The sequence below is a fragment of the Eufriesea mexicana genome, unplaced genomic scaffold, assembly GCF_001483705.2.
Source record: "Eufriesea mexicana isolate 0111107269 unplaced genomic scaffold, ASM148370v2 scaffold10344, whole genome shotgun sequence".
In the NCBI taxonomy this organism is placed as follows: Eukaryota; Metazoa; Arthropoda; class Insecta; order Hymenoptera; family Apidae; genus Eufriesea; species Eufriesea mexicana.
Genome location: NW_016918030.1, coordinates 260,654 through 287,966, shown reverse-complemented (window position 1 = coordinate 287,966; position 27,313 = coordinate 260,654). Strand labels below are relative to the sequence as shown.

The 27,313-nt window shown below is 33.3% G+C and overlaps 3 protein-coding genes across 5 annotated transcripts; 2 read left to right on the top strand and 1 right to left on the bottom strand.

The window, feature by feature from the left end:
* The first annotated feature begins 1,444 nt into the window (after positions 1-1,444).
* Positions 1,445-20,711, top strand: LOC108553395 (alpha-tubulin N-acetyltransferase). 2 transcript variants are annotated; one of them, XM_017908263.1, is made up of 9 exons: positions 1,445-1,474; positions 1,560-2,345; positions 9,424-9,573; positions 12,085-12,256; positions 15,968-16,109; positions 17,716-17,821; positions 18,070-18,157; positions 18,534-18,580; positions 20,172-20,711. In XM_017908263.1, exons 2-9 carry the CDS (start codon positions 2,242-2,244, stop codon positions 20,452-20,454), a joined length of 1,092 nt encoding a protein of 363 aa, XP_017763752.1. In that variant the 5' UTR covers positions 1,445-1,474; positions 1,560-2,241; the 3' UTR covers positions 20,455-20,711. The 2 variants fall into 2 exon arrangements, with proteins under 2 accessions (XP_017763752.1, XP_017763751.1); XM_017908262.1 differs by having other exon boundaries at positions 1,451-2,345.
* Positions 20,712-22,272: 1,561 nt separating this feature from the next.
* Positions 22,273-24,134, bottom strand: LOC108553409 (phospholipid phosphatase 6). 2 transcript variants are annotated; one of them, XM_017908282.1, is made up of 5 exons: positions 23,934-24,134; positions 23,379-23,593; positions 22,999-23,133; positions 22,816-22,915; positions 22,273-22,705 (listed from the first exon to the last, which is right to left on the bottom strand). In XM_017908282.1, the coding sequence occupies exons 2-5, from the start codon at positions 23,379-23,381 to the stop codon at positions 22,311-22,313; spliced, it is 633 nt and encodes a 210-aa protein (XP_017763771.1). In that variant the 5' UTR covers positions 23,382-23,593; positions 23,934-24,134; the 3' UTR covers positions 22,273-22,310. The 2 variants fall into 2 exon arrangements, with proteins under 2 accessions (XP_017763771.1, XP_017763773.1); XM_017908284.1 differs by having other exon boundaries at positions 24,039-24,134.
* Positions 24,135-24,306: 172 nt separating this feature from the next.
* On the top strand, positions 24,307-25,572 carry LOC108553413 (uncharacterized). Its single transcript, XM_017908288.1, has 5 exons — positions 24,307-24,467; positions 24,520-24,644; positions 24,721-25,059; positions 25,146-25,413; positions 25,494-25,572. Exons 1-5 carry the CDS (start codon positions 24,421-24,423, stop codon positions 25,570-25,572), a joined length of 858 nt encoding a protein of 285 aa, XP_017763777.1. The 5' UTR covers positions 24,307-24,420.
* The last annotated feature ends 1,741 nt before the right edge of the window (positions 25,573-27,313 follow it).

Genomic DNA, 27,313 nt, shown 5'->3' with positions numbered 1-27,313 from the left:
GATCTTTAACTTGGATTGTTGCCAACTATTCTACTATACGACTATTATCCTTGTAATTTGTGCTTACTACGTTCACCGTGTTTCTTTTCTTTCTTTTTTGTTTTAATGAATACTGATAAACTAAAATAATTGCAATTAGTTAGAATTATCATATAAATAAATCATGATATCGTAAGTAAAAAGCTTAATAAATAAATCTTTATGCCTAAGATATGTATAATGTACTCGTATGTTTACAATGTTAAAATATTGTAGTCAAAGTTAAATTCATGTGTATTTTATTATACTTCATGGTATTTGATTTCGTAATTTAAGCCTCATCGCATTTCACGTGTTGTTAAGCTAATACCTGTACCTTGATTTCTAAATAGATTTACTTTGTGACATCATATTGAATAGACCAATGGTCTTATACAGCTGCCACCATAACCACCATAGATGCGCGCGCAAATTTTATATGATGTATCTCGTCAGTAGTAAACGTGCAACTTTCATGGAAGGTCGTAACGAATTTTAATAGTTGAGATGCCATTTGATTAAATAAACGAAAAAATACATACCGAATAACAAATAATCGTTATAATATCTTTTAATTTTTCGAATATAAAATACAAATGAATATGTTTCCCAATAAAAATATTTTTGTCTTCCAATGATGTATATTTAACGATGTAAAGTGTGCAAGGTGTCATAGTATTAAATATTATAATTCAAAAACATTCGAGAATTGTTAATTACCTTGAGATAAGCTTATTATATATTTTAATATCGTAAATTTCTTATTTCCGAATTTTGGCTTCCAAATAGTATCTTAAAATTTTATGAAAAGAAATAATTACATCGATATTTTCATTTCACTTATCTTCCATAAATAATTTATTCCATATGTATGTAATTTAATATTTTATTTTTATGAAAATAAAATACAGCGTTTATCGATCCATTACATTCCGCCTGAAGCATGCAATGTTTACAGTCGATCTTAAGCTGATGGTACTTTAACGACATCTAGTGATCATAACAAGAATTATATTACAAAACAACATAAAATTGGGATAAACAAAAATTAATTTACACAAACGAAGGTGGTTTTGAAAACAATAGAATGAGATAACAGGTATGTTAAAAGGTATTTGTTTTTTGCACGATAGTTTTAATCTTTAAAAATACATTCATATAGTATAATTAATAAATAATTTACATACAAAATTGATTATTCCTTACATATTTTAATTGTGTATATATAGTAAAATATTAATATCTGTTGCACTGATATATTAATCTAGTAAATATTTTTCCAATCATTTTTATGAAAAAGAAGAATCTTGACGCATGCGCAATAATATATCGTCATGCTTCGCGGCTCTCGGGTGCGTGCGCATCTCGGCGCGCTCGCGGCTTTCAGGAAAAAATTGAACGTACCGCTCGCCAGTAAACTGTGAGACTTCCAGCGATTCGTCAGGTGAAACGCCGTGTGATTATTAAATTTCTCTTTTTAATTACTACATTGTATACATCAACTGTATAATCATTTATTGAAATCAATTTACTCGTCCTAGAGATTTCAGCTACTTCGATATGCGTCATCATCACATCGCTTAGCTGTCAGATTATCGAAGATACGACAGTGTATATCACCTAACTTCTCTTGCAACTTATTGTTAGTCGCGGAGGTGAAAAAGCGACGTTGCAGCAGCTATGGATATCAGTTGCAGACGAATCGCGAAGTAATTCTGGTGTCCGTGCAGGGCTGATCGATTTGAAGAATCGTATAGAGTGTTCGTCACCGTGTCAAGAAGGATTCCGATCGTATCGGCGGAAGTCTAATACGTAGATTTCATTGTAAATTAAGTGAAACAGCACGAGACAGTGACACAAAGAAACAAAAATAGAAGTCATCATAGCGTACAGCCACGTGACAGCAAGGGAATTCGTGTGACAAAGAGCGTGACATAACAAACAATCAAATCGTTTGATGATTAAGTACGTTTTGCTATGACTGGAACAATTTCGAGGAATACGAAAAATATCGTAATTCCCCCGGAAAAGGCACAGTGAAGTTGGCTCGGTGGATGCCATTGACCGCCATATTCAGGACAATCGTTCGAGACAGTTTCGAAAAAAAACTGGAAGGTGGTACATCGGGTGAAGTGACAAGAGCGTTGAAAGGTTAAGAACCGTTCGTTAAACGTATCTGCGGGTGAAAATCGGTGAAACCGACGTAGTGAAAAACTCGTTAAGATGGAGTTCAAGTTCAACGTAAATAAACTCTTGCCCAGAAAGATCAACAAGGTCACGCATACCCTCATTCCAGAAAATTTCAGAGGTGATCGTCGTGAATTAAAGTGAGTACTTCTTTCATCGTTATTATCGTTATTTTGCAAGGTAAATGTATTTTCATGTGTTTACAGTCGAAACTTGTATCTCAGTATTCTTATTTTAAATCTTATTTTAAAGCACGTTACATCCTAAGTACAATGTAAACAAAGAAACACAAGCTATAAATATCTGCTTATGTATCAGCTTGTCACCAATTTTTTCGAACTGTTTACAAATACGAACGTCGAGTATTAGTGGTGAGAAAAATCGATACGCCGTAAGAGGTTATTTATTGCGATCGTCATCTTCAAGGTTATATCGTAATATGGAACATGCAGGTACTTTCACTTCGCATCGATGACATCGGCATAGTTATTTGAAGTCATTCTTACGTCTCGGTGACTTCCCGAGACATAATCGGTTCTCCCTAGTGCGACGTAGATGAACTATGTATATCTGACACGTTCGAGCACATTGACACTGTCACATTGGCCGATATTACTAGTAAATCGATGGCGAAAGTAAATGTCAATGAAACAAACACGCGTTGGCGTGTTCGAATTCCTACAGGACATTACTATTTAACAATCTTTCTATTACGGTATAAATATTTTTCTTCGTTTATATTCATTCCTTAATTATTATTTTTAAGGAATTATTTAATTTGTTTATAATTTTTAGTGTGAATATTTGAAACAATTAATTCATATCTGAGGAATTCGCATGAGAGCTTAAACAACGAGAACGCCATGTATGTACATTAATAATAACAATAATAAATAGAGTTTTATCATAAACAAATTCGTATATTAGACAGTAGCTCAAAGATAGAATTCACTGGTGAGCAGTAAATTTATTTCTAAGCAACAATACAGCAATATATTCTTGATCGAATTATTGCACTTGTTTCTAGTAGCAATACTAATTAAATTGACGAAATTTCATGTTTTATATTTTTATATATTGTTGTCGTCTCAGCTGAGTGCTAATTATACGAATTAAACCGTGAACTTTAATCCGATTTAATATCAGTAATATTTCTTATTTATCTGTGCGATTAAAAATAGCGTTTATGTAAGATCAAATATTTTTATATTTAGTTCAAGAGTTAATCGAGATGGTCTTATCTGTTAATAACCGACTAGCGTTACTTCGATCGTCGCAAAATGCGTAATATTGGCGCATAGTTGTGTAGGTGAGAGCTATTTGCCCTCTATTGACTACGGGAAACTGGCCAGTTGCCTTCCTATTGGTCCCTAATGCCGCTAGCATTTTCAAATCAAAAGTTGCTACACCACTATGTTCATCTAATATTCTGTCGACCGGCGTGCACGTAACAAGACGACGAATGCTGTTGGCTGGATTTCTTGCTCTTTTCATCTGCACGCAACCGTTGCATAAGGAATATTTGAGAAAACTTACACGATAATCACCTTATAGTTGGCGTATCCAATGAAATCGTACACGTTGGCTTGAATTATTTATACTTGAATGGTTTCCCCATAAACTTTTTCACGAGTAATTCAAAGATACCATGTAAGTATTCGTATGGTAACTATGATTAAACACGAGTAATTAAAATTTTCTTTTATTTTTCATCAGATTCATTCTTTATACGCCAAAGAAAATATCAAGGCGAAAGAATTATCTCAATATAGGAAACACTTCGGTTTCACTCGCTTCAGCCACACGAGTCTCCTCGGTCGTTTTATTGTCTCGCAGTGTGGGCGTTTAGAACAGGGTTAACCGGGCAGCTGAAAATAATGCACTCGCAAACAAATTACACCTGGCCCTTTAAGGTTCATCTGCGTTGCACACACTGATGAAATTGAAAGTATCATACGAGTTTGTATATACGTGTACATGATGCTATTGGTATGAATTAGCTGGAAGTTTTTGTATTTGATAGGTTTAGCTATCCGGTTAGCGAGTCCGAATAAAATTTATTTTCACAACATTAGAGTGTTTAACGTTGTATTAGAATCGCATTTCTTAAGCTAAAGTACTATTTACTCGTATACGTACTTGAACGGTGACTCGTAGTATTCACGGAAGTTTATGATGAAATATTATACTGCTTTTAGATTATAAAGATTTCCTTAAAAGAGAAAAGGACAGGACGCTTAGTTCTTGAGTATCTTACATTGGATTTCCCGAGTTTCCAATATCTTAGGTCAAGGTCTCTTTTTCTGGCTGGCTATGGCAAGGTCGCTTGTACTTTGAGTGGCTTCAGTACAATTCCACGATATCTGAGCTTTTCTGACTGAGGTTACCGGCATCTGAGCATCCCTGACCAAGGTCTCATGCTCTGGGTTGCTTAAACCGGGTTCCTCAAGCTGCTGGTAACCGATCTCGATTGAGTTTCTCGTGTAGGTAGTGGCGATATCCGTATCCCCTAGAAACAGCATAGTTTCTAAAATATTATGTCGACAGTGTATTGTTTACAGTTACTTTTATCCTGTTTGTAAATCATTGATGTTTTACCTTTTTGAGGAAAATTTATGACATTTATCTTTTATATTTTCGTGATTGAATCTTGGAAAATTGGATCTTTGTTGGAACTTTTATTTGTAGATTACATTGTGATAGAACAACACATCAGATTTTGTGTTTTATTATTTGGTTCAAATTCACTTTATTGATGTTGAATTAAAATCAAATTTAGTGTAAATTATTGTTCTTTGTTTTATTAAATTTAGAGGTGAACTCTAATTGTAGATACAGTTATTTATTATGTATCAGAACATTAATATAAACACATGAAATTTTGGTATCAATGGATCTAGATTTAATCTAAATATTTTTAAATCTAATATAAGAGCTAAATATTTTCAAAATCTTCGTCTGGTTTATCCAGACTGTACTGAATTAGCGTGGTAAGAAGAGCAACATCCATGCCTTCCACTGAATAAGAACGAACGATAAATCGACTTCCTTGATCACCTTGATCCTTCGTCGAACTTACACGTAATATTTCCTCAGTGAAGATCATCCATAACATTAACCTACATAACTTGAAATACATAATCTATAGATCGTGAAAAGTAAAACGCAGTAAATCATCAGGTAAAAGTTTGGACATATAGGTATGCTCGATGATTCATTTAACAAGCCATTTTTATAATACTTTCTTCGTAGTTATCTACTTCTTAAATTACTTTTCCTTTTCTTTATTTAATAGAAACTTGAGCTGTGTCAAGCGATCCTGTATCTTTATCGAAGAAAACAAATTTTTTATAAAATTCTTGCTACTAAAAGCTATAAGTGAAGCTAAACGAAACGAAGAGAAGATCAAACGATGATTTTCTTCCTATAAATTTCGCATTATTTCGTTCCACGCAGTTGAACTACAGGGTTAGCGATCTCTCCATCATCACACGGTACTTTATCGTGCCAATTTAAATCTCGCCTATATTATCCGAGTAAAGTATGTTATGTCAGCGAAGTAATGGCCACTTGTAATCATGGCTTAATATTTCAAGAGGGAAATTATCGAGTCTCGCCTAACGAAAATATTCAATCGATACCAGTAACTAAACGATCAAACCATGCAAGCTAATATAATTTATATCCCCACGCTCGTATCGTTTCTAAATGTACCCGACTTCTAATTTTCTTCATCGTTCTTTCCATCACAGTTAACGAACATGCTACTCAATTAATGGTCGAAAGTAATTTTCTCTATGCATATATCTACACGGTGATTTTAGAAAACGATCTCTACGATTTCACAGTACTCATCCTTAACGATTCACGTTTTCGATACATAATTCATGAAAACGCTCTTCTTTTTCTCGTGAAAGTAGCTTCGAAACTCTGCGATTCGACTTCTCGTGCTTCTCTTTCTTTTTCCTCCTTTTCTTCTCTTTTTCTCTCACCGAATTACTCTGTTTCGCGTTTTACTAGTTTCCAATGATGCACCTCGACGAGACTCGGAATAAAAGCTAATTGATACTAGTTTCCAAGGCTCGTTCCTTCGATATGATGAAACGTCGCTGATAAAAGACAGTCTTAATACACTCGACTACGTTTAGCATTTCTGATAAGCATTCAACTATTATCAACGTTGAAGATTATTCGAATGGTCGTTTAGCTTTGTTTTTCAAAAAGTATGTAAATGAGTTCCTTGACTTCCGGTTACCACAAGGTAGTACATTTGCAGAAGGAGGAATAATCTCGCATTTAATCGTAGCTGTTTTACATATTACGAGACACGATTTCAATAATCGCGTAAAGGAGATTCACAGAGAGGTACTCATAGGAAGTTGGAGTTGCTTGCACGCCATATATGTAAAGCTTAGGTGATAATAGTGAGAATACATTTAATGCCTAACGCGTTGGAATGCAAAATGTTTTAATGGACTCTTTGCCTCCTCGTTGTATACAGAAGCAGTCGCGCAATATTGACTTCAATAATACATTTTTCAGTAAACCTTCTATTGAGAAATTAGTATTTACTTGAACTTGAATATTCGCAAGGTCTGAATAGTAATGAGAAAATAAATTTCACGTCTAATGGCGATGGAACATCAAATATTGTAATGGATTCTTTGTCTTTCATTGTACACAGAAGTAGTCGTACGATGTTGATTTTAATGATGTATTTTTGGTGAACTTAAAGTTGTGAAATTTTTATTCTATTCGAATTTATGGATTTTAAAATTCGACGAATTAAGGATAGAATCATAATTGTAAAAGTTCTGCAATAATTAAGGAAGCATTCTGTATAATAAAACGCTTTCTTCTTTGCTTTGAATTGAATTTACTAAGTGGCATTGGCCATACAATTTTCTCTTCTCAAAATTCCATGATAATTAAGGAACTTTCCTCCATAATAACATATTATTATTCTGTTTTGAACAAGATAGGGTAATTGGTATTAACTACACGAATTTCCCTTATGAAACTTCCATAATAACGAAGAAACTTTCGTATATAATAAAACATTATTCTTTACTTTCAGAACTGCGAGCATGTTCACAAATCAATTGGTTACTCACAATTGAAGCCCATGACTTTCACGACTTGGCTGCGTAAGGGTTGAAGCTTCTTTAACACGATCGATTATTCAAGTTCCAAAGTCGTTTACTTTCATCCTCCCAAACACGTGATACTTAATTAAAGGTACTCAAAATTGAGGAACTTGACTGTCCCGAGTTGATCACGTAAGAGTTGAAGCTTTCTTAACTCCATCGATCATCGACAGTCTCAAGACCCAAAGTCGTTTACTCGTGTCCTCGCGAGCACGTGGTAACTTCCGGTGAATTTTAGAGCAGTCACGTGGACTTGGATGATCCATCATCGTTCCATTCGATGTCTGGACGTTAGCGTAATCGATCGATATTTGCATTGCAAAACAACATATTGGCTTGATTCCAGTGCATGAATTGGGTCGTATCTTGTAACACATTAGCTTATGGTATGCGAATACGGTATAATGATAGATTATATACCAAACGTTTTGTAATAACAGGAGTAAGCAAAAGTTAACGTGTATTCGTTATTCGTGCCATGAACGAGCGCACCAGGTGCTGACACCATTATAAATACATTTTATTCGCATCGATCGACAGGTGGATCGGTTCCTCGAGCGATTTTCAGTTTCCTGGAGTCACGGGACAATGCGGAACCACAGGATAACAGAGGCCGAGTATAGGCTGACTCAGACGCCAATTTCGAAGCGTCGATGTATAATCGGATTGCGTAATCGATTTACGAACCACCGTGTTCGAAAGAAAAGTCGAACAAGTCTATTGTGGCGTAATTGCATGACGAAACAAACGAACGATATGTGTAATCGTGAATGGTATGAAGGTATTTCGTGAATTGATAAACTGGAGATACTTAGAACAGTTGTGTATTGAGGGATAATAACAAATTTTTGCTGCTTGATAATTTAGGTATTTAGGAATTTAGTGGAATGGAACAAAATCCATAAAAATGTTTCCATTACTGTAAACACCTTTTTTATGGGTTAATTATTCAGTATTTTAAAATATCTATACCAATGTAGTAATATAATAGTTTTACAAAACGATATTTTTTGTCTCTTGTGTAAATTTTTTATCATGATTTAATAACTAATAATGGTATATTATAATAAAGTACAATAAAAAGTAGATTATTAACGAATTGAAGAATAAGTAAAAATGATAAGCTTTTTCTTAAGCTTTTTTCTAAGCTTTCTTAAGAAATTGTTTATGTAGTTTGCTTTATTTTATTTTATCTCGTGCATAGAGTCACGATTCTTTGTACTAGAAGTCAGATATTATTACTGTAATTTAGAAACCGTCTAAAACAAGTTTGGTTGCATGACGAAGAAAGAAAAGAAAAGTAAAATGATTAATCTTTTGACGATAAGCCAAAATGCCTTTCACTGATAACTAATCTGCTTTCTTTCACGAGTCTGAGGGTCAGCTGTAAGTGGAACGAAAAATGGAAATTTTATTATCTTTCGTGCTTAGTAACAATCAGTTCCATGGAAACTCGACTTAATGTATTCTTCGAAATATTCTGATTTCCTAATCTTGCAAATCTTCGCCAAATAAGCAACGCTCGTTTATTATACCTGATAAGATCGATAATTTCAATAATATGTTATTGCCTGATTTTGTGCAATGATAAGTATTCGACTGAAATTAATTATCGAATTATATATTAACTTTCTAACACGCTCGAAACAGCCGAAGAAATGGAAAATCTTGAACAGTAAATAGCATCGTACGGTGGCAGGGAAAAGAACAGTTTGCCTTCGATGGAAGCAGTGAAATAAAGCGATTATGCGAGAAAAAAGGCAAGAGAAAAGAGAAGAGAGTCGAAAGTGGAGCAGTTGTTTCGTGCTATTTAAGTTGTAAACCGTACCTTGCAATAATGCTGCAACGAATAATTCCGAAATCCAGGTCAAATTTTTGACAAATTCTCTTTTTCTTCAAAAATATCTAGCTTGTGTTTCTGTGTACATATTACAAGAACGCTGATACATTTTTCATACTTATAAATAAACTTTGTTGGAAAGAGATTTAAATCAAGATGAATAACAATTGTTGTTTAGATAATTTTATGTCATAAATTCATTTTCTTAAGAAAGAAATTTACTTGTTTCAGTGAATGCCAGAGACAATTGAGCAGAGTTCTCGACGACATGGGCGAGGCTTCTGCTAGGGCCCAAGGTCTGAATAAGTCAATAACCAACGCCCTAAAACTTCGGGACACGGACCATGTAGTTTATTTATTAGTGGACAATGAAGCTAACAAGTAAGTCCTTTAAATTTCATATATTATTTACCTTTGGATACATGGTAATTTTCAGACTTGCAAGAATTGTAGATTCTTAAATTAATCTTTAGATAGCAAATATCCCTTATCATCGAATAACGAAATTAATTTTCCACGAATTGCGATATTTCAGGAATCTACCTTTCCTCGAGTAGAAAATATAATAATTAAAATTATTATTGCCAGCATTACGTTAAGTATCCCAATTCCTTTGCTACTCTTTTTTAACTTTTTTTATTCCAAATAATTTGTTATCCTTCGTTGATTACTCATCTACAGATAATCTTGATCTTCCATTTCCTTGTCTATTTAAAATCCAGCTATTACGTTATTTTCACATAGACCTATCCCATTGGAATAAGAAAAAAGATGTTAATCTTTCCAAAGAAGAACGAGTTATCCCAGCAATAGTAAATGCGACAGGAGAAACTGAAAAGTGCAATTATCGCAGTGAGACGAAGAGTGCTCCTTGAAAAATGTTAAATATTCGTGCTTGGGTAAATTGCTCGATCTAATTGCTTCCGTAAAATCGTGGGTAAACGATGAAGACCCTCTTGAAAAGCGCAACCTGAGCCGTGAGTAGCGGCCGGAAAGGAAGCTGTATTTCCCAGGATAAGGGGTTTCGTGGCGTGCAAAATGGTCGGACGATCGATATGTCTGGTGTCGCCTCCCCTGCAGAAATCCGGCTTTCCCATCCTCGCAGAATCCTTCCGCTGTATACCGCTTTTCAAAAGAGATTGTTCAAGTATAAACACATGTAATGCGATTTTTCTTTCTCGTCACGCGATTATCGACGATGTTATTCTTTCGTAGAGATTCTTGATAATCTATTTGCACAGTATCTTCCAACAAATTTACCAAGATTTTCTACAGAAGTGATTGAACGATCTCCAATTATTTACCAAAGCTGTTCTGTCGATCTAAGAAGAGGCTTCCTTATTGACCCACCAGCTTTGTCTCGTAATTCTTCACTAAGAATCCACTAGAAAAGTTTTATCAAATAGGCCATTATTTGCAGTAGTTTCTCTGCTCGTTTTAATCTGAAATACTCTTAACTAATTTTGTTACAAGTTTGAAATCTAAACGAACCAGTGAATTTATTTAAAATCAAAGTGATAGAGTAACCGAGTTTGCTTCAGCAAATATTTTCCAACTTTTGAACTGCGGTGTACGCACGTAAAGCGTTTCATATCTCTATCCTATTTCCTGTTATCATCATTGTTGGTAAAAGATTGTTATTGGTATAGCTGCGTGTTCCCAGAGACAATGGGTGACTCGTAAAGCTCTAAAGATAGTGTTCACGCCATTCTATCGCGATGTACGATATTAATTACTGAAAGTAGACGCTCGAATTCCCATCCTCACGACGAAGCCAGCTTAGCTGAGATACAATCGATCTGGCTTGGGTTACACGATTCATTATAATAATGTTGGATCGCGGATATCGATAATGGATGTGTGGAAACCAGGTAGCGTGTGAAATTCCTGGAATGTTGATTACATCGATGTAAATTAAAAATGTATTGAATTGTAAATGACAGTCTATAATGACTAGTAGACGATGTTTCATTAGGTTGAATCGTTGCCTAACGTACGACGATTATCTCGTATGAAGTTTTTCCATAGTTGTTTATTACTCCAACTGTGATTACGCATTATCAGTGAAGTCGATATGATTGATTTCCGTTAATTTCCGATATAAACCTGGCTTGTATAGAAACTCGAGTTTACTTTCCGTATGAGTCACCCAAGAATTTCTCTGCTTCTACTGGAATATAGTGTACGAAGCATGAAAAGTAGTAACAATCGAGACGAGTTTCTTCCTCGCGTATTCTCGGCGGACTTCCTTTTTGCCATGTGTTTAAGAGTCTAGACAACTTTCTCAGGGAGACGGTGGTTGCTTAAGCGAGAAGAGTACGAATAACAAGGCAGAACTTAATGAATCCTAACCCAGAACCATGAGACTCAGTCTAGTTTATTCTACGGAGAAAATCTGAACTTGCAAAATTAAAACCAAGTATCACCAACCTTTATCAGTTATAAAAAGTATTCAACAATTTACCAGGTGAATGCATCTCATACAACTACAAATATCTTTATTGTCATTTTCATTTTTCCACTAGTTGTAGCGTTAATAAAATTTTGTCGTCCTCATTAGAAAGTAATTTGAAAGTTAATCTTAACTTTGGAACCAGGTCTTATTGGCTCTATCGAAGATTCCGTTCTGCAAGATCATCGCGTAACAAATACAGCAAAGTGCAAATAGCAATTTCGCCGGGGAGAGCTCCCCAAAAACAGCTCAGTGACGAAGACACGGTGGTCCAGTTCTCAGTTCACAAAGTTCCCCGAGTCACTGATCCCCGTGCAAACGCGGCAATGCATATCCCGGGCTTTGCACCGCTCTATCTACGTCTAACAACGCGAACCTCACATGGACCGCAACCGTGAATCATCATCGCATAATGTTACAACCTTGCTTCGATTTTACAGCGGACTGGGCAGCGTGGTGGGACTATTGAAGACCGGATCGAAGAACCTCTTCATGTTCGACGAGACTGGCGCTCATTATCAGCTGAAGCCAAGATGCATTCTGGACTTCTACGTGCACGAGTCACGGCAACGCATGGGCCTTGGGAATATTCTCTATCAGCACATGCTCTCAGTAAGTGGTTATGCAATTGTTGAATTAATGCCTTTGGAATGAATGGTTTCAGCCGGCAGGAAGGTGGATCGTGTGGAATGCAAGCGAGAAGTTCATGTTGCGATTTCGAGGTGAATGCAGCGTGAAAGTAGCTAATATCGATGCTAATTCATTTTACGTTGTTGAGATAAAAATATGATAAACGACGAAAACAATCTAATATCTTGGATTGGAATATTGAGTCATGCTTATGGCAAAGATTGTAATCGAGATATAATGCACTGTTAAGTGATACGCGTTAAATGATACGGACTATGATAAGTATTTATGTAAAATGATAGAGATGATATGAGGCGTTTATTCGATAAATTAATTAATTTCTTAAGACGAAAAGTAGAAATTAATTGGTGAATGAAGAAATAGAAAAGAGAGTAAGCAATGTTAATTAGTTTAATTCTTTTTAATAAGCAGTTACTTTGTTTAATATGTTATATTAATTCTCTGTTCATTCATTATATTCATTATATCATAAATATGGTAGATATAATATATATTAAATTTGCCAACCAAGGTTCGTGGAATGGAAATAAAGGTTGGTAGGGAATTGGTGTTCGTGGTGCGTATAGTAGATTTTTTCCCTCTGTTCTGTTATGGTTGCTGCACTTCTGTCAGAATCACAGCAAGTGTTGTTGGCTTGCCGACACGTGAATTCACCTCGTGCACTCGTCCACGGTGCTCAACTAATACGATTGCCAACCAGTGCGGTACTTTTCCGTAATTAAAGCTTATTAACCTCGGTTCAGGACATTCTATAGAGCCTGCGGTTAGCATGCGAATTATACTTTTTCTCTGCCTTATAAAAAATTCAAATCCACGTAAATTATAAAATTCCATGCACGTACGTTTCTGAATGGAAAAAGGAAAACTTGAACCAATGATGCGTTATCATTATTTAACTCGTTCTGTATAGACAAAAGCTTCCATAAATAACATTTTCATTAGATAGTCTAGTATATTCTTCGTTATACTATTTAACACGTCCACTACTGACCTAATTCTACTTATTTTAAACTATGCATCAATAAATAATTTCCATACAAAATCCATTCTCATATTGTACATAGTTTCACGTGTATATCTTATACATGAACTATGATGAATCGTTTTCTTCAAATTTGTATTATTTTTTATCAATATTCTGCACATGTTGCATAGAATCCAAAAATTTTGTCAACAAATCAGTCACCTTGGAGAATTCTTTACTCTAAACACTGTCAAATAAATAGTCATTGATATGTCTATGATACTAATATTAAATTAATACTAAAATTAGCAGAAGACACGGCAATAACATGTATAAGACTTAAAATCCTTGGTCGATAGTGTACGTGCCGACCCGAATCCCAGACATACACAGTGAACCTGTTAATTAATGTAAATACAAAACAAGATCAAAGATTCCAAGAAACCAGCTCACACATTCGTCCTTCTCTGATTACGTATTTTAACGTAATTTTCCCAGCTGAAATGTAGAATTCTGCCAATTTACTCTTCTCTTATCCCGCATAACATCGAACCTGTTAAATTAGCATCTCCATTTATCGCGTTAATTCTCGGCCAGTTCAATTTTGTTTGCCTACAAGCATTTGCGAAATGACAATATTTCGCAACGTTCGACTTAACGAGCAACAGCCTGGTTTTGCGCAAGATTTCCATGGAAGTGGTTTAGATCAAGATCGCGGGGACGCCTTTCTGCTTTTACTCGGGAAGTAATTATGTCTCGTTTACACCGTCGAACACGATTCACATCCTCTGCGTGTAGGCGGCTAGTAATTTTGTACGCGGGACACGATCCCGGTCGTAAAACGTGTGGCGTTCTTCAAAGATTCGTTCGCATACCTTGAACTACCAGACTTCCGTTCTTTGCGCGTCTTCGATAACAGGCGTTCCTGGCTTTGTGAAACGATATCATCGCGATCATACGCCACGTGTATAAAACAATATTTGAGTATAACGTCATTTGCCTCGTTTAACAACATATGCAACTTCGACGTAGATTTATAGTACACGACAGTGTTTCTTCAAACTAATGCAATACAGATAAATGGTAGATACTTCAGGATGACTCCTCAAGGATAATTTCCGATTTTGGAAATTCGCATGATTTCCGATTTTGAATTATATAGGCTTCAACCCTTGAAGTGTCTCATTTAATTTTGAAAGTCTATACCTGTGTGTTTAATGATTTTTAAGCAACGATGAATATACTCGACATGCCATGGTAAACATGGGAAGGGTTAAGGTTGACTCATATTCCAAAAAAATATTCCAAAGATAATACTTTTTTTCCAATAAGTTTGTCCATAGCGTGGTATAATACTAAAAGGTTTCTGCAAAATCAAATTTCAGTTGTAATCATATGATCTTTCTTTATTTGAAGTTACTATCATTTTGTCCTATACCGTGGACTTCGTTGAAAATGTAATCGATAACAATTTATTTCTTATTTTCTTCAATTATGTGAAAATTATGTCCATACGTTCGTATATTCGTATATAATCGTATAATAGCACGTAATCGATATAAAAGTTAATATACTCCTAAGAATTTTAGTTGGCAATTTAAAAATACGTAAGATCGTATTTTTAATTCGTATATAGCTATTTTGTACCATTGAAAATGTGAAAAAATTACTTTCTTCTCCTTTTTATGTACTTTATTAATATTGTCGAATGTTTTAGGTCTTTTTTATACCGAGCAAATATCGCGCAGACATGTCGCGAGATATTGGATGAAATTCCAGTTGTTTAATATTTCTCTGTACGCCAATCAACAGTAAAAAGGATACGAAAGGCGCCTAGAATGATGTAAGAGGCAACATGTTACTATTCGAGTACCGTTACCACAGCAGTCTAAATGAAGGATTTCTTATTTTTCCGTACAGCTGGAACAGCGCACAGACCGGAACGCATACGACTGAACACAAAGCCAGTCCTTAAACAGAGTAATGACTGGCTTTTTTTCTATCACGCCTCCTTCAGCGTCCCTTCAACCTGTTTCTTACTTGTTCACCGATCGATTCTCATTTTCTTTGATTTCTCGCGAAACGTTGTTAGTCCCTCGGTCAGAGTGGAGTTCGCCAACGAAATCGTGGTTTGCGTGCAATTCTCTAATCACCATTCCTCAACCTAACTGTACGTCTAACTGTCTTTTGCCGAACGTTATCTCCACGCAGTCTGTGCAATGTGCGATATTCGTTTCTTATCCTTGAATACTTTTTAAAAAAAAGGTAAAAAGTGCTTTATTGACACTTTACTCGCTATTGCTTTTCTGGAAATTTCTTAAATTGGATTCTAATTTTCTTTTCTATGTACGAGGATAACAGGAATAATAACGAATGTCGAGAAAAAATGTTTGCACGCTGAAAGCGTTGGTTTCGTGACTCTTTTCTCGATAAGAAATGGTAGTATTCAAGCTACGGTGGCAAATTATTAGACGATCTTAAAGAGGAGCGTGACAAAAGGTCATTATGCGTGGGTTTTACGGTCGAAGGTAACCCAAAAGGTGACTGAACTCGTTTCGATTCTTTGCCATAGTGTCTCATTTATTTAAACGTCGTGTAAGGAAAATGAAAAAGAATTATTTAGGGGGATGAATGTATTGTTTAACATATTAACTTTTCCACTATGTCGTTTTCTGGTAAAAATGCTAACTGCTATTTTTAATTTTCAGGAAGAGAATATTAGGCCTGTGAAACTGGCGATCGATAGACCCTCAGAGAAGTTTTTAGCCTTCCTAGACAAATACTACAACCTCTCGAAGATTATTCCACAGAATAACAAATTTGTCGTTTTTCAAGGATTCTTTGACGACGGTACGTATTTCTTTTCCTTTCTTTCTTTTCAATCTTTCTCGAATTTATAGTCTGTAACGTACATACTTCATTTATTTTATAATTTACATATTTTTTTCTTAATACTAGGACTACTGACCTGTAATAGATACCTAAATATATTCTTTTCCTTTCTTTTTAAAGAAAAAGCAAAAGGTCTGAAACTACTCATTTTAACAGGTTTAATAGTTCCAGTGTTAAATAACTCTCATTATCTTTGTTATAAAATATTTATAACCATATTATGCGATTGGAAAGAAGAAAACAGAAAAATCAATGGAAATGAAAGGGATGAACCAGTGTATCTAAAGATATCAAACTTATAAGTAATTCTTTTACAGAAAAGTAAGGAGGTTGGTACTTGTAACGTGGTACTATAATCTAGTTTGTCTTTGTGGCCTTTTTCCTCGATACAAAAACTGAGAAACCAAGTTTTGAAGCGTAAAGTTCGTTAAACAGTTACGACTCTAATTACTTCGTCGAAGAAATGAGTCTGCGGTTTCGTTCGTTAACGACTACGGTATTAGAATTTTCATCAGAGTCCAAAGTTAATGTTGATCATGTTGGTAAATCATTAGCAGGCGTGTAATTACCTGCTGCTGTTTAATTGAATGGCCAACATGATTATTAATTTTATTAATGAAATTCATCCATTGAAATAATAAATTTAAAAAGATATGTATAAAAAGTAGCAATTCCTAAGAATTGTTTAAGCGGAATATGATAGAAGAAAAGTTTTAAGCTAACAATCTCGATATAGATCTTCAGGAATTTCTAAATAAACTTAAAAAAGGAAGATCTAATTGTTGTATGAAAAAAAGTTAAAGGACTTATATTTTAATGTAGTAAATTTGTAATTATAAATTTATAAATTTATTCCATAAAAATTATTATTCGTTATTAACTTATATTATTCATTTTTAACTTACCAAAAGGTTTTAAATGTTATCGTCGTTAATATATATGCTATGTCAGTGTCGTTTCTGATAACTTGAAAATTTGATGAGCATCACTTCTTCAAGGTAGCTCCATAACAGTGTAAGGTCGTCCATGAGTCCATTGTCGATCTGGTTTCAAATTAAAGGTATGAGAATGGTGGATCGAAGATCGAGTTCTTCTTATAGTTCGTCCTTCAGCAAGTGCCCTAAATCGGCAGTTCTTACCTGGACTGGCATAAAATTGCGGTCAATGTCATCCTATGTAATGGCCCTATTATGTAAATCCCTTAATCGATTCGAAGTTGTCCTTAAACGATAAACTCACTGACTCAACATTCTGTCGAATATGAACGAGCTTGTCCAATTTTCTTGACACAAGATAATGTATAGTAGAATCTAAAATTAACTGTTTTAAACTTTACATTGTGATAAAGTTCATCTGAAGAAATTAAATGAAAATGGTTATCTGTTAACAAAAGATTTAAGTGTATTATTAAAAGGTAGTTTTAATTCTCTTTTAAGTTTTAATATTATTTAAATATATTTAATAGTTCTTAATATAATTTGTTTTTGTATTAAAATTTGATAATATTTATTTAGATTTTAATATAATGTCATTTAGTAATGTGTTTGTTTTATATTTTTTACAGAACATCAAGATGTGAGAACAAATAGATACAGTTTGCCTCCAAAAACCTCAGCTGATATCGGTACATCTAGCGCCGTACATAATAATCTTGCAAAAAATAACTCAAGGTATATTTTATTATCTATAATAATTAAAAAATAAAATTATTCACTTAAAATAATTACAGAATAAAAAACTGTACAGTAATTTACATTAAGTCAAGTAAATAGAGTATTTCAGAATATTCAATTATAGTAAATAGTGGTTTTGATCATTCTGTAATATTTTACTACATTGATATATGTATATTGATACTACATACTTCAGTGTTATTCAACAAAAAATATCAGTTTAATAATTTTCTCCTTTGTTTCAGTTTAAATGGTGTTCCCTACTCTTCCTCCATTTCACGTACTTCGTTTGGCAGATATGCCGCAGCACGGCCACCTTGTTCCATGGCCAACGTAAGTATAATACCATAAAATATGATACAAAGAATGAAAATATTATATTTTAATTTTGCCCGAGTTTGTATCTAAAATAGGATGGTACAAATGTATATTTCTGTATCAAGTATACGATACATACATTTAAATATAAATTAAATACATATTTTGCATTAAACTACTAAAGTAACTAAAGAATATTCGATATAATTATGATTTTAAATTAATCTCATAACGTTATTTAATAATATATTTACATTAAAAATTTACTAAATATTGCTTCAAAATAAAATTTTAAATGCAATTTTTAACATTCACAATAGTGCTGCTCATAAGAAGACATAACACCGATAACATTATTATTAGGAATGCATTAACGCTTCTTTTCTTTTAGATAATCCATAACACCGCTATGCTTGGTCCATCCGCCGAGCGTACTGGGTGAGTAAAATCGAAAGACAATCATCCAGAATGAATGATCATGCAAATGTTGCTTACATGTTAATTAGTTGTTAATTTGTTTTTACGAATGGAGAGTACAGAAACCCTCCTGGTCATCTGACGCCTTGAAGCTTTAATTAATTCTTCAATGGTTAGATAAGTCGTTCTACACAAAATATTATCTTAAATTACATCAAAGACTTAAATGTGCAGTAATCGACAGTGACGTATTAGATCAGTAATGAAAAATATTGAATGTATTCTATAATGGTACATTATCTATTTATTAAGACTCTAAGGCACTAAAAGTTGGTCGCTAAAGGGTTAAGGAAAACATGAATAACACGGCAATACGCGATATAAACGGCTTTCACTATTTTTACACTGAATGTGTATACGCTACCTCTTGCCAGCGCACATTTGAACGCGCATAGGGTATAATTCCTGAATCTTCTTCTTGCTTAATTTCTTGAATGTTGGCTCGAGGTTTTGGGTTGAGCAAAATCGCTTCGATACTTTGATAGGCGATAAAAACATACAAGAATTTAATTATGTTGCTTTCTTTAGACAGAAGATTTTAGCGACGAGAAGTTGTCTTTGATTTTAATATTTATTTTATTAATTCGTTATAAGAAGATGAATTTGCGTCTTCCAATGTCATGATTCTCTGCGTATTGTATTTAATTGTTCGATTTATTGGCTGATAAATTGTAAATATTAAATGTAAAATATAAAATGGATATCCTTTATAAAGCTACAGAAATATAAAAATTAAAATGATAAAATAATGATATAAAAGTAATGATATACATAAAAGTACATTTAAAAAGTGCTATGAAGGATGTTCAACATTTGATTCTTAAAAAGAATAATTTAAAATATAAGTATCATTTTATTATTTAATTTTTAACGCACAAATATGGTTGATTTATTGGACACGTATTTCCCATTAGACTAATTCGCGCATGTATGTCTGTATATATGTTATATTTATTTATTGTGATATGTATCGATTATTTTCAACTGATCACTCGCATTTGTGCATATGATTAAAAAGTGTTCACCGGATGTGCTGCATGGACTTTATATTTATTTCCTTTTCGTTGACAGATATTAAGCGATTCCACTCCTATGAAAACACCAGTTCAATATCCCCAAAATCCTCTGCACAATGGCAACACGTTCCTTTTACTCTTGTTTTCAGAGTAAGTAGTTTCTTTTGCGTCACTTGTAAAAGTTGTGATCCATGCATGGTGTACTTGCTTTTGTTATTATACAAAAACATAATATTGTGATGTTTTTATTATTATATTTTATTATATAAATGCGAAATGATAGTTCATTGCAAAAGAAGACAAAATATTTCACTCATTAATCTAAGATACTTGATATTTAAAAAGTAGTAATGCGTTAATTATATTTTTTACTATTATTATTTATTACGAAAATCGATATTAATTGTTTTTTGTTTTAATATAATTATAATAATTTCATAAAAATATAAATCACGACAAATAAATTATGATCGTGGAATGCACTTTATTACCAAATACGTTTCCACGACATCTTCATGGGAAGTTACTGTTTTCAGTGAAAAATCAAGCACACCGGCTGCAACACAACTGAAACCAGAACGACCACGATCGTTGAGTCTTTATTCGGAAGAAGAACAGAAACAACGTTCGAGCGAACTGTCGACCGTACCAACACCTGCTTTACCGGACCATCAACCAACTCCTCTGGCTACCATTTTACGGGAAACAGAAAAAGCTGAAAAGAATATGAAACCTTCGCCTTCGTGTAGCCAAGAAGTAGCTGGTAGCAATCAACACACTCGATTAGATCTGAAATTCTACCACTCTCCTTTGTGGTAAACTAAAAAGTTGGGACAATATTAGAATTATATTGGAAAATTATATCATTTGCATGTACGACAAAATTATAAAGCTTTACCCCTCGGAACAAAATATCAATGGGAAGGTAACTAATAATAAGCTTGGTGGAAATTGAACAACTGGGATATTTGAGATAAATACGTTATAATGAAATTTACATAAAGAAAATACACATAAATGAATATTACAGTTCATAAAGACTTCTTTTTTACTTTGTTAGAAGAATTAGGACATTATTACTGACTACTGTTAATTTACATATAATAATATTACATCGAATACAAGATAACGATTTTCTTGATACTTGGGTTTGTATGACTAGAATTTAAAACAAAATTATACAAATTATATTTTCGTAAAAATGAATTCTTAAGTTCGTGATGTCAATGATTTCTTGCACCTTTTCAAGCTTTAATTGTAGATTTAATATTTAATTGAAAAAATGGAAATTTATGTACTTTCACTTTGAATTTAAATACAAGTATAACAAAATACCTGTACCAATTTAGTAAATATATTTCAAGTGATTAGAACAATCATAATGTTGAAGTTGTTAGTAAATTAATATAGAAAAACGGATTAAAATCGTAGTACACGACCAAAATCCATCGTGTAGAATACACATATATATATATAGGCTGGCTTGTAATTTTATACATATATGAATATGAACAAGACTTTTTTCATATATTACAAATGTAGGAATATATGATTTGTACAATGAACTTCATTCATTCCATTTTTTTTATACTACAAACTATACACTGCAGAGGTCTTTTTTATCAATACTTTGTAACCTCGTTGACTTTAACATTTTGTTAAAACAAAATGAAGTTTTAGTATGAAATATATTTATTGATCATTCTTTAAAAATTTTGTATTTTCGACAATTATGCAAATTAGATGTGTTGTCACCAATTTGGATGATCTTGAAATACGTTGTTGAGGATATCAATCTGAACAACTTTTCTTTATACATTTACCACCAACTCGGCCTTCGTTTCTGAGACAATCACAAAAATTGTTATGTCAACAAGTAGGTATAGTGCCGCAGCACTTGCTTCGCTGCTCACTTAGCGACGAAATAAAAATTAGCTTAACCCAAACCTAATCGTAAAATTTAAAAAAAAAAAAAAAAACATGTGTTAATGCTGCCGATATTATTAGGCTAATTTTTAGTTCGTCGCCGAGTGTGCCGTTTGACATTCGGAGCAAGTGCGATACCATACCACTATACTTACATGTTATCATTATTACCCGTTATTATACGCTTATGCAAAAATCGAATAAGCATAACGTCTTATACAGGCATATACGCCTTCACGAACGCGTACGTATGCAAAATTCAATATAATAGTAGCAATCATTTTTTATACATATTTCAAAAGTTAAAGCCGAGTGGCGATAATATATTTAGGAAAAAGTTGATTAGATTGAAGTCCTTGATAACTTAGTTCAAAGTCATTAAAATCTTTGGAACACCTCTAATCCGCATAATTACCGTATTTTTAATTATCAAATTTGTAGAAATCTATAAACTTATGATAGCGCGGTGGTACTTAAACATGAAAGTAGAATCGTCGTTGTCAATAAAAATATATCGCATAATCAGAAAATAAAAATATAAATCACCTAAAATATTACAATTTATTTTAACACATTTATTTGGTATAAAATTTATTTATAAGCTTTTATTTATAAGTATATATCACTGTATCAAATACCTTGATTTGCAAAATTTTTATAGAAGTAGTTTTTTACACTTAACAATACTTTCTTTTACTTTGTGATGTAATAGCCGAAAAATTAATTCAACAAATATCATATTTATAATTTTAAACACCATATTCTGCACCAGGAATTTTCTCATCACTTATCCAATCTATTAAATAAAAACAAGTTTTTTCATCTAAATATAAAAGACTCATAAGCATTCCTTCAACATAGCCTACAAATAGCCCTGCACTAACATCAAGAATATAATGCTTTTTCATTAACACCCTAGATATTCCTACAGCAAATACCCATATTAGCATTAATGTAAGGAAGATACTAGATATGGGATACAAATATTTAAAGAAATAAAAAATAAGCATTGAACGTGAACAATGACCTGATGGAAATGAGTACTTATCAGGTCCTATTGATGTAGGATCCTTATTAATTGTTGGTCTTCTTCTTCTTGTCATTGCTTTCAATACAGCAATAACAATAATATCTAGTAGTAGAGCTAAAAATATAATAATAATACCAATAATAAAAGTATTCAAATTATTTTCATGAAAAATTAGATTATGATGTTTATGAAAGATTATTATTTATCTCAATTAATATACATACCAATTAATAAATTAACTTGCATTTGGTACAGACTCTTATTATCAAGAATCCAAATAAATGCAATTAATGATATAAACCAAGTTATTCCATGGCATGATAACTATAAAAATAATAGAATAGAATTTGATCTTTTACCTCATATTTTTTAATTTTTATATTATTTATGTTAAAATATATACATACCTCTAATGCAGTGCAATATCTCATTATCTGTGGTGTAAATGCTAAATTTTCTGCCCATTTTACAAAAGTTTTTGATAATTGAGTGTCAATATCTAAAATATGCCTTATCACTGATGGAATTTCCCTTTTTTTAACCTGATATGATAATGTTTAATAGTATTTAAAATTTGTTATTTTTTGTTTACTATATGGAATCGTTTTAATATTATTTATATAATGACATTACTTTATAGTAAAATTATTGAAGCATTATATTGAAATAATATATGCAATACTAACTAATTCTACAAGTAAAATATAAGATAATATTTATCAAGTGACAATAGAAATTATAATTCTTTATAGATAAATAAAATAATAATATATTAATGAAAAAATACCATATTCGTTATGTATTATATTTAAACAACTGGTAAAATCCCAATCTTTAACGAATTCTTGTTATCATCAAAAAATATGCAAAATTAGAAAGTTGGCTAGCTATCAACCATCGATATAGGAGCAAAAGGTATAATCCAATCTCTCTACAATCCTTTAGTAAATTTTGCTTTTAAGTTCTTAATGGTCATATTGCATAGTCATAAAATGTCTACATCTGAAAGGGTAACAAAATAGCAAATATAATCTATATTAGAAATATACTTACTGTATTAGAAAAATACAACTGCTAATGTTGCTCTGATTTTATTTGAAATTTCCGATTGTATGAAAAAAAATGTTTCGAACAAAAATTAATCGGTTTCATTACAAATATGATGTCTACATTATATAAAATTACAGATATGTCTAATATATATACAGACAAAAAGATGATAAACTAACTAAATTTTGGAATTAGTTCAAAATAAGAGTACTTTCTTATTAAGAGTTTGGAAAAGATCTACGTAGAATAAATAATCTTTCTATAAACGTCGTTAAGAACGTTATATACATACATATGTACTTGTTTCCACCAAATAACACGGGATCTCTTGTTCGAAAACTTTCAGGAACGAAAATCTTATTATATTAGGAACAAAAGACTTCTTTCTTTAACATACCTTTTTCTTGGAAAATAAAAAAACAATAGCTTAGTCTTATCCAATATATCTATAATGACAATGTACTAGAGTAGAGAGATGCTATTCACTATTACCAATCGGACAGGCTAGCCATCTTTTTATCCCTACAACTGTAAGGCTGTTTCATTTATAAGGAAAAGTTAGTATTTAAAGAGGGCGACACTAACATTACAAAATAATTCGAACAGTTTCAAATTGATAAATTTTACGACATTGTTGTATAATCTGACATTAATTAAGGGTTTTAAGTTCATGTTTTTGAAAATTTTGTACATATAAACGATTAGTGATATCGTTATGTCGTACAATCTATTAACATGAAGTTTTAAGTTAATTGCATAAGAATAATTATTAATAAAAGATGCAAAAAGGTCATCCAACGACGCCAAAACTAAGGCGAATTAAAAGGTAAACAAAATATTCTGTCTCTTTTGGGTAATAATCTTTTATATATTTTTAGAGTACATAGTGCTTCTGTATCAGACTTATCAAAAAAGAATACAACAGATGGCACAACAAATATTTACACAGGCAGTTCTCATCATAGAGCAACAATGAATACATCTGACTTTGCTTTACCACAAGGTAGAACTTTTATTTTAGTTTTTTTATCAAAATAAATTTCTAAGAATCAAACGAATCAAGCATTTGTATGATTTAGGAATTTCAAAAAGAAAAATTATATTGGATCGTTCATCGATATTTCCTTCACAATCATTACCAGAAGGATCGCGGATAATAGACGCAGAATGTAGTGATATGGAACTGAAATTACTTTATGATCAATATTTGCAGAAGATCATGTCAGAAATCATCGTAAAAAAGAACGCAGAGAAGTATGAAAAATTGTTTTTATCTGAGTTAGCCACAATAGCAAAGGAGTGCGAGCACAATGAGACGAAATTGCTGAAATTAGAAACCAGGGAAAGGGATATAACTAATTTAATCAAATTACAAGATGATATCGATTCACAAATTATAGATGCAAATAATTGTATTAGTAAGTATTAACTAAAAATAATTTTTCAAAATATCATGCACTTAGGTATATGTTTTTAGCAATGATTAAATTTATTTTAACCATAGAAGGGGACGATAATGAAATGTTAGAAAAGATTCTGTCTCAGTTGCATACTCGTCTACAACCTCTGGATGTACTTCGTTGTAATAATATAGTTCTTCCCGATACACCTGAGGAATGGGAAGAAACAAGCAAGACATTAAAATCATGTTCAGAAACTTTAAAGTCTATCATGAATTTGATTGGAACAAAAAACGAATCGTATCAAAATATCAGTAAGAATATTAAAGAGTTTGTGGATACTGTTAATAATATCGAAGAACACAGAAAAAGGTACAAAAACTAGAAGGTTTTGTTTTATAATGGTTATGTTCCATAACACAGTTACTAATGTTATATCATTATATTTATAGGTTAGAAAAAGAACTTTGTAATTTGCAAGCTCTTGCATTAAAAACTGCATCTTTGACTCTAATGCAAAACCATAATTAATGGGCATCAAATTACATACGATACTATTTTTTATAGAAATATTGTATCTTTATAATGTTTGATATTTATAACATATTATTGCTAATTATCATCGTTTTACATATGTAATAAACATTAAAATTTAAATTCTGTTTCAAATTTTGATGTTATTTTCATATTTAACACGAAAGTTTTATAAGTTTTAGACACAAATCTAGCAATTTCATCTTTTTATCGAATATCGCAACATACATACAAATGTATGATAATTCGGGCAAAGGTCGCCATATTTTGAAAATACATAGAGAAGCATTTTAATTAATAATCACTATTGTTGAGTCTTGGTATTAGTTATATTTAATTACGCGAAGGATAAAAAGATGAGCAACAAGGGAAGAAATATCATTAGATTTTCTAGCGTACCGAATAAAAATAAGAATATTTTAAAAAATTTTTCAATGTACGATACACCCTCAAACGAGAATAGCGCTGCCGACGGAATTTCTTTGAAATCAGCTCGTGTTCGCTGATTGGCGAGTTAGAAGATGGGGTTGGAGACGCGTATACGCATGACCGCGACCTCTCGCCATATTTAATTTTTCCCAAATTTTGCGAGTCGATGTCGTAAAGAAAATGGAAAGAATAAAGATTATTCGTATATGAATCGTTAATTGAAACAATCTAGACATAGTCGCGAAGCGTCCTCGTTCGAGAATCGAAGAATATCGTGATGGAAGCAGCGCGGCGCAGGTCGCGTAACTCGCGTGCATCCAACCCCCGCGGATTTTTCCTCGCCCGCGCGCGATTTTATTCTGCGCATGGAAAGCAATTTTGCCCAATCATAAATAGGGCTATTGTGGGGGGATGGTGTATGCTGCTGGCGCATTTCATACATCCGAGTGTAATGGTAACCAGATAGAGGCGTCGCGCGGGGCTATCGGCCGGTTAGCATCGTAAATACTTACTACTTACTTCCGCTGAAAAATTTCGTCTCCCTTTACCTCGTGCTTTTTCCCTCGTTCCGTTTCATCCCTATCTTTCTCGCACCATTATTTTTTTCTAGTTTTCCGTCTATCTCTGTCTATCTACATTTTCCCTCTCGCGCGCGGTTTTTTTTTTCTCGCGGCGTGGGAAGCTTACGTATGACGTACTCTGTGCACGGAACGGAAGTAACACGGCGTGATGCACGACACGTCGCGCGCGCGCGCTCTCTCTCTCTCTCTCTCTTTCCTACGTGTACGTGTGTCCGTGTGCCGCAGTAAATCGCGTTTGTGCGTGTAGCGTACGGTCGAGCGAGTGATCTGTGACGTCAGTGGTCCGATCGGTTGTCACCTGTCAAACGTATTCCCTCGTCTTACCTCGACTTTCTCATTTTCTTGCATTCCTTTCCGATGCAACCTTTCTTCCGCTATCGTTCACTCCTTTCCACCTACACACGCTGCCATACCTAACCGCATCTCTATCTCTTGCCCTCTTACTTTTGCTCTCTCTTTTATCCCGTTGCACTCATACTAACCAGCCTCGTGCCGACCACGCAATCCGATCCATTTCCCTCCCCCTTCTGTCTCCCTCTGCTCCGCGAGTACCAGCAACTAACCCCCTCTCTGCTTAACCCTCGCGGTTCCTCCCTCTCGCCCTGTCGTTTCTTCCGTCCACCCACCTTCTCCCCCTATTTCCACCCCCTCTTGCTCTCTCATCACTGTGCCAGCTTCCATCCTTGCCCACCCATTTTCTCTCACTCTTTTCGGTGGCGTGGAACCAG